A 9857-nucleotide genomic window follows, 5' to 3' on the forward strand; every position below is an offset into this window, starting at 1 on the left:
CAAAATGAAAATAAATAAGGAAACACAAGCTTTAAATGATACATTAAACAAGATGGACTTAATTGATATTTATAGGACACTCCATCCAAAAACAACAGAATACACATTTTTCTCAAGTGCTCATGGAACATTCTCCAGGATAGATCATATCTTGGGTCACAAATCAAGCCTTGGTAAATTTAAGAAAACTGAAATTGTATCAAGTATCTTTTCCGACCACAACGCCATGAGACTAGATATCAATTACAGGAAAAGATCTGTAAAAAATACAAACACATGGAGGCTAAACAATACACTACTTAATAATGAAGTGATCACTGAAGAAATCAAAGAGGAAATAAAAAAATACCTAGAAACAAATGACAATGGAGACACAACGACCCAAAACCTATGGGATGCAGCAAAAGCAGTTCTAAGGGGGAAGTTTATAGCAATACAAGCCCACCTTAAGAAGCAGGAAACATCTCGAATAAACAACCTAACCTTGCACCTCAAGCAATTAGAGAAAGAAGAACAAAAAAACCCCAAAGCTAGCAGAAGGAAAGAAATCATAAAAATCAGATCAGAAATAAATGAAAAAGAAATGAAGGAAACAATAGCAAAGATCAATAAAACTAAAAGCTGGTTCTTTGAGAAGATAAACAAAATAGATAAACCACTAGCCAGACTCATCAAGAAAAAAAGGGAGAAGACTCAAATCAATAGAATTAGAAATGAAAAAGGAGAAGTAACAACTGACACTGCAGAAATAAAAAAAATCATGAGAGATTACTACAAGCAACTCTATGCCAATAAAATGGACAATCTGGAAGAAATGGACAAATTCTTAGAAATGCACAACCTGCCAAGACTGAATCAGGAAGAAATAGAAAATATGAACAGACCAATCACAAGCACTGAAATTGAAACTGTGATTAAAAACCTTCCAACAAACAAAAGCCCAGGACCAGATGGCTTCACAGGTGAATTCTATCAAACGTTTAGAGAAGAGCTAACACCTATCCTTCTCAAACTCTTCCAAAATATAGCAGAGGGAGGAACACTCCCAAATTCCTTCTACGAAGCCACCATCACCTTGATACCAAAACCAGACAAGGATGTCACAAAGAAAGAAAACTACAGGCCAATATCACTGATGAACATAGATGCAAAAATCCTCAACAAAATACTAGCAAACAGAATCCAACAGCACATTAAAAGGATCATACACCATGATCAAGTGGGGTTTATTCCAGGAATGCAAGGATTCTTCAATATACGCAAATCTATCAATGTGATAAACCATATTACCAAATTGAAGGAGAAAAACCATATGATCATCTCAATAGATGCAGAGAAAGCTTTCGACAAAATTCAACACCCATTTATGATAAAAACCCTCCAGAAAGTAGGCATAGAGGGAACTTTTCTAAACATAATAAAAGCCATATATGACAAGCCCACAGCAAACATCATCCTCAATGGTGAAAAACTGAAAGCATTTCCACTAAGATCAGGAACAAGACAAGGTTGCCCACTCTCACCACTCTTATTCAACATAGTTTTGGAAGCTTTAGCCACAGCAATCAGAGAAGAAAAGGAAATAAAAGGAATCCAAATCGGAAAAGAAGAAGTAAAGCTGTCACTGTTTGCAGATGACATGATACTATACATAGAGAATCCTAAAGATGCTACCAGAAAACTACTAGAGCTAATCAATGAATTTGGTAAAGTAGCAGGATACAAAATTAATGCACAGAAATCTCTGGCATTCCTATATACTAATGATGAAAAATCTGAAAGTGAAATCAAGAAAACACTCCCATTTACCATTGCAACAAAAAGAATAAAATATCTAGGAATAAACCTACCTAAGGATACAAAAGACCTGTATGCAGAAAATTATAAGACACTGATGAAAGAAATTAAAGATGATACAAATAGATGGAGAGATATACCATGTTCTTGGATGGGAAGAATCAACATTGTGAAAATGACTCTACTACCCAAAGCAATCTACAGATTCAATGCAATCCCTATCAAACTACCACTGGCATTTTTCACAGAACTAGAACAAAAAATTTCGCAATTTGTATGGAAACACAAAAGACCCCGAATAGCCAAAGCAATCTTTAGAACGAAAAAAGGAGCTGGAGGAATAAGGCTCCCTGACTTCAGACTATATTACAAAGCAACAGTAATCAAGACAGTATGGTACTGGCACAAAAACAGAAAGATAGATCAGTGGAACAGGATAGAAAGCCCAGAGATAAACCCACGCACATATGGACACCTTATCTTTGATAAAGGAGGCAGGAATGTACAGTGGAGAAAGGACAGCCTCTTCAATAAATGGTGCTGGGAAAACTGGACAGGTACATGTAAAAGTATGAGATTAGATCACTCCCTAACACCATACACAAAAATAAGCTCAAAATGGATTAAAGACCTAAATGTAAGGCCAGAAACTATCATACTCTTAGAAGAAAACATAGGAAGAACACTCTATGACATAAATCACAGCAAGATCCTTTCTGACCCACCTCCTAGAGTAATGGAAATAAAAACAAAAATAAACAAATGGGACCTAATGAAACTTCAAAGCTTTTGCACAGCAAAGGAAACCATAACCAAGACCAAAAGACAACCCTCAGAATGGGAGAAAACATTTGCAAATGAAGCAACTGACAAAGGATTAATCTCCAAAATTTACAAGCAGCTCATGCAGCTCAATAACAAAAAAACAAACAACCCAATCCAAAAATGGGCAGAAGACCTAAACAGACATTTCTCCAAAGAAGATATACAGAATGCCAACAAACACATGAAAGAATGCTCAACATCATTAATCATTAGAGAAATGCAAATCAAAACTACAATGAGATATCATCTCACACCAGTCAGAATGGCCATCATCAAAAAATCTAGAAACAATAAATGCTGGAGAGGGTGTGGAGAAAAGGGGACACTCTTGCACTGCTGGTGGGAATGTGAATTGGTTCAGCCACTGTGGAGAACAGTATGGAGGTTCCTTAAAAAACTACAAATAGAATTACCATATGACCCAGCAATCCCACTACTGGGCATATACCCTGAGAAAACCAAAATTCAAAGAGAGTCATGTACCAAAATGTTCATTGCAGCTCTATTTACAATAGCCAGGACATGGAAACAACCTAAGCGCCCATCATCGGATGAATGGATAAAGAAGATGTGGCACATATACACAATGGAATATTACTCAGCCTTAAAAAGAAATGAAATTGAGCTATTTGTAATGAGATGGATAGACCTAAAATCTGTCCTACAGAGTGAAGTAAGTCAGAAAGAAAAAGACAAATACCGTATGCTAACACATATATATGGAATTTAAGGGAAAAAAATGTCATGAAGAACCTAGGGGTAAGATAGGAATAAAGACGCAGACTTACTGGAGAACGGACTTAAGGATATGGGGAGGGGGAAGGGTGAGTTTTGACAGGGCGAGAGAGAGTCATGGACATATACACACTAACAAACGTAGTAAGGTAGATAGCTGGGGGGAAGCAGCCGCAAGGCACAGGGATATTAGCTCGGTGCTTTGTGACAGCCTGGAAGGGTGGGATGGGGAGAGTGGGAGGGAGGGAGACGCAAGAGGGAAGACATATGGGAACATATGTATATGTATAGCTGATTCACTTTGTTGTAAAGCAGAAACTAACACACCATTGTAAAGCAATTATACCCCAATAAAGATGTTTAAAAAAAAAAAAAAAAAAGAATTTTCGGGAAGAATCAGGGGTGTTTTCACTAGCCAGTGGGTCTGCCGTTATTTATAGCTAGCCACTACAAACAGTCAGGCCAAAACCCCACAGCTTCAAGCCTCAAAAATCTCTCAGAGGCATCACTCTGAGATGGAACTCTTCTCCTAACACATGTGCTCCAAGCTGGGTAATCAGTCAGTTGTCAGGCTCCCAAGAGATGGCACTGATGCTTGTGCAACATGTAGAGACTATTCTTTCTGTATTATACTCAGAGAAAGTGTCCCACAATAAACTTGCTTGAGTCCTAAAGTCAGCCATTTGTTGCAATTATTAACACATACACTTTCTCCTGGGATGCACAAACCAAGGTTTGACCTCTGCATTGTTGCTGGAACCTCTTCAAGATGGAGTGCTGTTCCTGAGCATGACCTAACCTGCCAGACATCCTCCTGTCTTCCAATGAATTCTTTCTCACGGTTTTGGTCATGCTCTCAATAGTCTAAGACTTCCACTGAGGTCCTCACCCTCGATTTGCCCAAAATGTCTGTCTGAACCCTTATTGAATGGTGGGGTTTCCATCTTTTCCCCCAGAAAGTACTCAGCTTACGTAAATAGTTCAAAGGTGAGGAGGTGTGTCTCCTAATTCCACCCAACAGAGTCTGTTTAAAACCCAGATAACAAGGTCTCCGTCCGAGGCCTCCGTCGCTGCGAGACTCGAGGCTTCACTCCTGTCTCTTTAAATGGTGGGGCCAATGGGCCGCCCCGGAAGCTGCTACGGGGGTGGCCCCGCGCTCCGCTATTGAGAGGCGAACCAAAATGGCAGCGGCTTTGATTCTGTGAGGAAGACGGAAGAGGTGATGAAAGAGGCGGCGGCAGCGGCGGAAGGAAAGGGACTCCCAGTAGTCAAGAGCGCTTGTGAGCCAGGGGGCTCTCGGACTCTCCCGCGTAGTGGTGGCAGCTGCAGCAGGACCAGGTGCCGGTCGGCTTCGGACATTCGAAGCAGGGGAGCGGAGCGCAGTCCCCGGCTGCGGAGGCAGGGCCAGGTATAAGGAAGGAAAACGTGGCGGCGGCGGCCTGAGGAGGAGGCGGCGCGGGAAGCAGCTTCACAGAGATAATGGCAGAGGCGGGAGCAGGGCAGTGAACGGCGCCGCGAGTTCCTAGCGCGGCGGGGCGGGAGGCTGCGAAGCGCTGCACGGCCCCCTCGGGCGGCCGGGTTCGCTGGGCCTGGACAGTAGCGCCGAGGAGCCGGAGGTGAGGAAGGCGGGGGCCAGAGCTCAGGCCCAGCGGTGGGCCATGAGGCTAGCAGCGCGGCCTTGGGGCGGCCCGCGGCGGCAGTGAGGCCGGGGAGCCCTCCGCTCGTGGGTGTCCTCTCGCCTCGGCTCCCGCCTTCCCCGGACCCCCTTCCCGGGCGACTCCGGCAGGGCCTTTGCCCTGGCCCCCAGGCGGCACGATGACAGACACCCGGCGGCGGGTGAAGGTTTACACACTCAACGAGGACCGGCAGTGGGACGACCAGGGCACCGGGCATGTGTCATCAGGCTACGTGGAGCGGCTGAAGGGCATGTCCCTGCTTGTCAGGGCCGAGAGCGACGGTTCTCTACTTTTAGAGTGCAAAATAAATCCTAATACTGTATACCAGAAACAACAGGACACTTTGATTGTGTGGTCTGAAGCAGAAAATTATGACTTGGCCCTTAGCTTTCAAGAAAAAGCTGGATGTGATGAAATTTGGGAGAAAATATGTCAGGTTCAAGGAAAGGACCCATCAGTGGACATCAGTCAGGACCTTGTAGATGAGTCTGAAGAGGAGCGTTTCCATGATATGTCATCACCAGGTTTAGAACTGCCATCTTGTGAATTAAGTCGCCTTGAGGAAATTGCAGAACTTGTGGCATCATCTTTACCTTCCCCCCTGCGTCGTGAAAAACTTGCACTAACACTGGGAAATGAGGATTACATTAAAAAGCTCTTAGAGCTTTTTCATGTGTGTGAGGATTTGGAAAATATTGAAGGACTGCACCACTTGTATGAAATTATCAAAGGCATCTTCCTCTTGAATCAAACTGCTCTTTTTGAAGTTATGTTCTCTGAGGAATGTATAATGGACGTCATTGGATGCTTAGAATATGATCCTGCTTTATCACAACCACGAAAACATAGGGAATTTCTAACAAAAACAGCCAAGTTTAAAGAAGTGATTCCCATATCAGATCCTGAGCTGAAACAAAAAATTCATCAGACATACAGAGTTCAGTATATACAAGACATGGTTCTACCTACCCCTTCAGTCTTTGAAGAAAATATGTTATCAACACTTCACTCTTTTATCTTTTTCAATAAGGTAGAAATTGTTGGTATGTTACAGAAAGATGAAAAATTTCTGACAGATTTGTTTGCACAGCTAACAGATGAAGCAACAGATGAGGAAAAAAGACAGGAATTGGTTAACTTTTTAAAAGAATTTTGTGCATTCTCCCAAACGCTACAACCTCAAAACAGAGATGCTTTTTTCAAGACTTTGTCAAACATGGGTATATTACCAGCTTTAGAAGTTATCCTTGGCATGGATGATACACAGGTGCGAAGTGCTGCTACTGATATATTATCATACTTGGTTGAATATAATCCATCCATGGTACGAGAGTTTGTCATGCAGGAGGCACAACAGAATGATGATGATATTTTGCTCATCAACCTCATTATAGAACATATGATTTGTGATACAGACCCTGAACATGGAGGAGCAGTCCAGCTTATGGGCCTCCTTCGAACATTAGTTGACCCAGAAAACATGTTAGCTACTGCCAATAAAACAGAAAAGACTGAATTTCTGGGTTTCTTCTACAAGCACTGTATGCATGTCCTTACTGCTCCCTTACTGGCAAATACAACAGAAGACAAACCTAGCAAAGATGATTTTCAGACTGCCCAGTTGTTGGCACTTGTATTGGAATTGTTAACATTTTGTGTGGAGCACCATACCTACCACATAAAGAACTACATTATTAATAAGGACATTCTCCGGAGAGTGTTAGTTCTTATGGCCTCGAAGCATGCTTTCTTGGCATTATGTGCTCTTCGTTTTAAGAGAAAGATTATAGGATTAAAAGATGAGTTTTACAACCGCTATATAATGAAAAGTTTTTTGTTTGAACCAGTAGTCAAAGCATTTCTCAACAATGGATCCCGCTACAATCTGATGAACTCTGCCATAATAGAAATGTTTGAATTTATTAGAGTGGAAGATATAAAATCATTAATTGATCATGTAATTGAAATTTACTGGAAAGCGTTGGAAGATGTAGATTATGTACAAACATTTAAAGGATTGAAACTGAGATTTGAACAACAAAGAGAAAGGCAAGATAATCCCAAACTTGACAGTATGCGTTCCATTTTGAGGAATCATAGATATCGAAGAGACGCCAGAACAACAGAAGATGAAGAGGAGATGTGGTTCAACACAGATGAAGATGACATGGAAGATGGAGAAGCTGTCGTGTCTCCATCTGACAAAACTAAGAATGATGATGACATTATAGATCCAATAAGTAAATTCATGGAGAGGAAGAAATTAAAAGAAAGTGAGGAAAAGGAGGTGCTTCTGAAAACGAATCTTTCTGGTCAGCAGAGCCCAAGTTTCAAACTTTCCCTCTCTAGTGGAACAAAGACTACCCTCTCCAGCCAGTCACCTGCAACAAATCTGCCTGGTTCTCCAGGCTCTCCTGGATCCATCCCTGAAAATACATCTCAGACGGCAGCTATTACTACCAAGGGAGGCCTCGTGGGTCTGGTAGATTATCCTGATGAGGAGGATGATGAGGATGAGGATGAAGACAAGGAAGACACACTCCCTTTGTCAAAGAAAGCAAAGTTTGAGTCATAATGGCAACTGCCTGTGATCAGTACCTGTTGAGAAAACTGGTTCTCTACCCCTCCCCACTACAGAATCTATAACAAAGCAGTGGCCTCTTGTGAATGACTGACACAGCTCAGCTAGCACACTTGACTTCTGCTCATGAAGTGCCAGTTCAGTGGAGCAGGAGGAGGGGATAATTATACATTTAGGGGGAAGACTTACACCTTCGAGGTCTAAGCTTGGACCACACATTGCCCTTTTCTCAGGGAAGGAAATGGAAACGAAAAGCCAACAGGGCAGGGGTTTTGAAAGTGGAACTCTGGATTGACTGGTCAATTGCTACAATCAGAATATGCTTTCTCGGACCATGTTTGAGACTCAGAAGAATAGGCTTTTCTGCCCTAATTCTTCACTAGTTAAGAATGCCAGCAGTTTGTTTGTATAAAGAGACCTGCCTTTAAAATCGTACGTTGTGAACATTTTAGTCAAGCTACAGCAGGTTTGGAAAAACCTCTTTGGGGGAGGGGCGAATATGAAGTTTCCTCTTTTTTATCTATTCCCTTTGCCCTTCAAACTGCAGATTTTTTTTTAAAGTGGGGATTTGTCCCTACTTGATTAAAGATTGAGTGGAATTCTAGATGTGGTCATTTGTGTCATAAATTTTTTTGCTTCATTTTGTTTTTGATTTTTTTTTTTCTCCTGAGTGTATGCTTAGTTGTTGAGTATATATATTTGGGACCATTAAAAACTTTTTTGATGTAATATAACCTAACGTTGTGCTGGTAAAAAACAAAAAAAACCCAGATAACACAACTTGCTACCCTTCTTTTTATTTCTAACACTTTTCTCCAACAGGCGTCAATAACAGAGATGCATAAACTGAATCTAGGTTATTGTTAAGGAATTATTTTAGACATAAATATGGAATCTCCTGGTGGTATGGTCATTTTAACAATACTAATTCTACCAATCCACAAACATGGTATATCTTTCCATCTGTTTGTGTCATCTTCAATTTCTTTCATTGGTGTCTTATAGGTTTCTGAATACAGGTCTTTTACCTGCTTAGGTAGGTTTATTCCTAGGTATTTTATACTTTTTGATGTGATGATAAATGGGATTGTTTCCTTAATTTCTCTTTCTGATAGTTTGTTAGTGTATAGAAATGGAACAGATTTCTATATATTAATTTTGTATCCTGCAACTTTAGAAAATTCATTGATGAGCTCTAGTAGTTTTCTGGTGGCATCTTTAGAATTTTCTATGTAGAGTATTATGTCATTTGCAAGCAGTGACAATTTTACTTCATCCTTTCCAATTTTGATTCCTTTTATTTCTTTTACTTGCCTAATTGTTGTGGCTAGGATTTCCAATACTATGTTGAATAAAAGTGGCGAGAGTGGGTATCCTTGTCTTGTTCGTGATCTTAGAGGAAATGCTTTCAGCTTTCACCACTGAGTATAACGCTAGCTGTGTGTCTGTCATATATGGCCTTTATTATGTTGAAATATGTTCCCTCTGTGCCCACTTTCTGGAGAGTTTTTATCATAAATCGATGTTGAATTCTGTCAGAAGCTTTTTCTGCATCTACTGAGATGATCATACAGTTTTTATTCTTCAGTTTGTTAATGTGGTGTATCACATTGATTGCTTTGTGAATATTGAAAGATCCTTGCATCTCTGGGATAAATTCCACTTGATCATGTTGTAGGATCCTTTTAGTGTATTGTTGCATTCAGTTTGCCAGTATTTTGTTGAGGATTTTTGCACCTACGTTCATCAGTGATATTGGCATGTAACTTTCGGGGGGGGGGGCATGTAATTTTTTGTGTGTGATACCTTTGTCTGATTTTGGTATCTGGCTGGGTGATGCTGGCCTCATAGAGTGAATTCGAAACTGCTCCTTCCTCTGCAGTGTTTTGCAGGAGTTGCAAAAGGATAGGTGTTAACTCTAAATGTTTGGCAGAATTCACCTGTGAACCATCTAGTCTTGGACTTTGTTTATTGGGAGTTTTTAAATTACTGATTCAATTTCATTACTTGTAATTGGTCTGTTCATATTTTCTATTTCTTCCTGGTTCAGTCTTGGGAGATTGTACCTTTCTAAGAATTTGTCCATTTCTTCTAGGTTGTCTAGAAGACAACATACAGTTGTAGGTAGTAGTCTCATATAATCCTTTGTATTTCTGTGGTTTTGATTGTAACTGCTTTTTTATCTCTGATTTTATTGATTTGGGCCCTCTCCCATTTTTTATTGAAGAGTCCAGCTAAAGGTT

At 40.7% G+C, this 9857-nt stretch overlaps 1 protein-coding gene across 2 annotated transcripts; it reads left to right on the forward strand.

Moving 5' to 3' along the window:
• The first annotated feature begins 5172 nt into the window (after positions 1–5172).
• LOC136132057 (serine/threonine-protein phosphatase 4 regulatory subunit 3A-like) lies at positions 5173–7608 on the forward strand. 2 transcript variants are annotated; one of them, XM_065888875.1, is made up of 2 exons: positions 5173–5382; positions 6088–7608. In XM_065888875.1, the coding sequence occupies exons 1-2, from the start codon at positions 5173–5175 to the stop codon at positions 7606–7608; spliced, it is 1731 nt and encodes a 576-aa protein (XP_065744947.1). The 2 variants fall into 2 exon arrangements, with proteins under 2 accessions (XP_065744947.1, XP_065744946.1); XM_065888874.1 differs by having other exon boundaries at positions 5173–7608.
• Positions 7609–9857: the final 2249 nt, after the last annotated feature.

The sequence above is a fragment of the Phocoena phocoena genome, chromosome 12 (genome assembly GCF_963924675.1).
Source record: "Phocoena phocoena chromosome 12, mPhoPho1.1, whole genome shotgun sequence".
Lineage (NCBI taxonomy): Eukaryota > Metazoa > Chordata > Mammalia > Artiodactyla > Phocoenidae > Phocoena > Phocoena phocoena.

What these genes read in the sequence shown, in the direction of transcription:
- LOC136132057 (XM_065888874.1), top strand. Translation starts at nt 5,173, where the DNA reads ATGACAGACACCCGGCGGCGGGTGAAGGTTTACACACTCAACGAGGAC.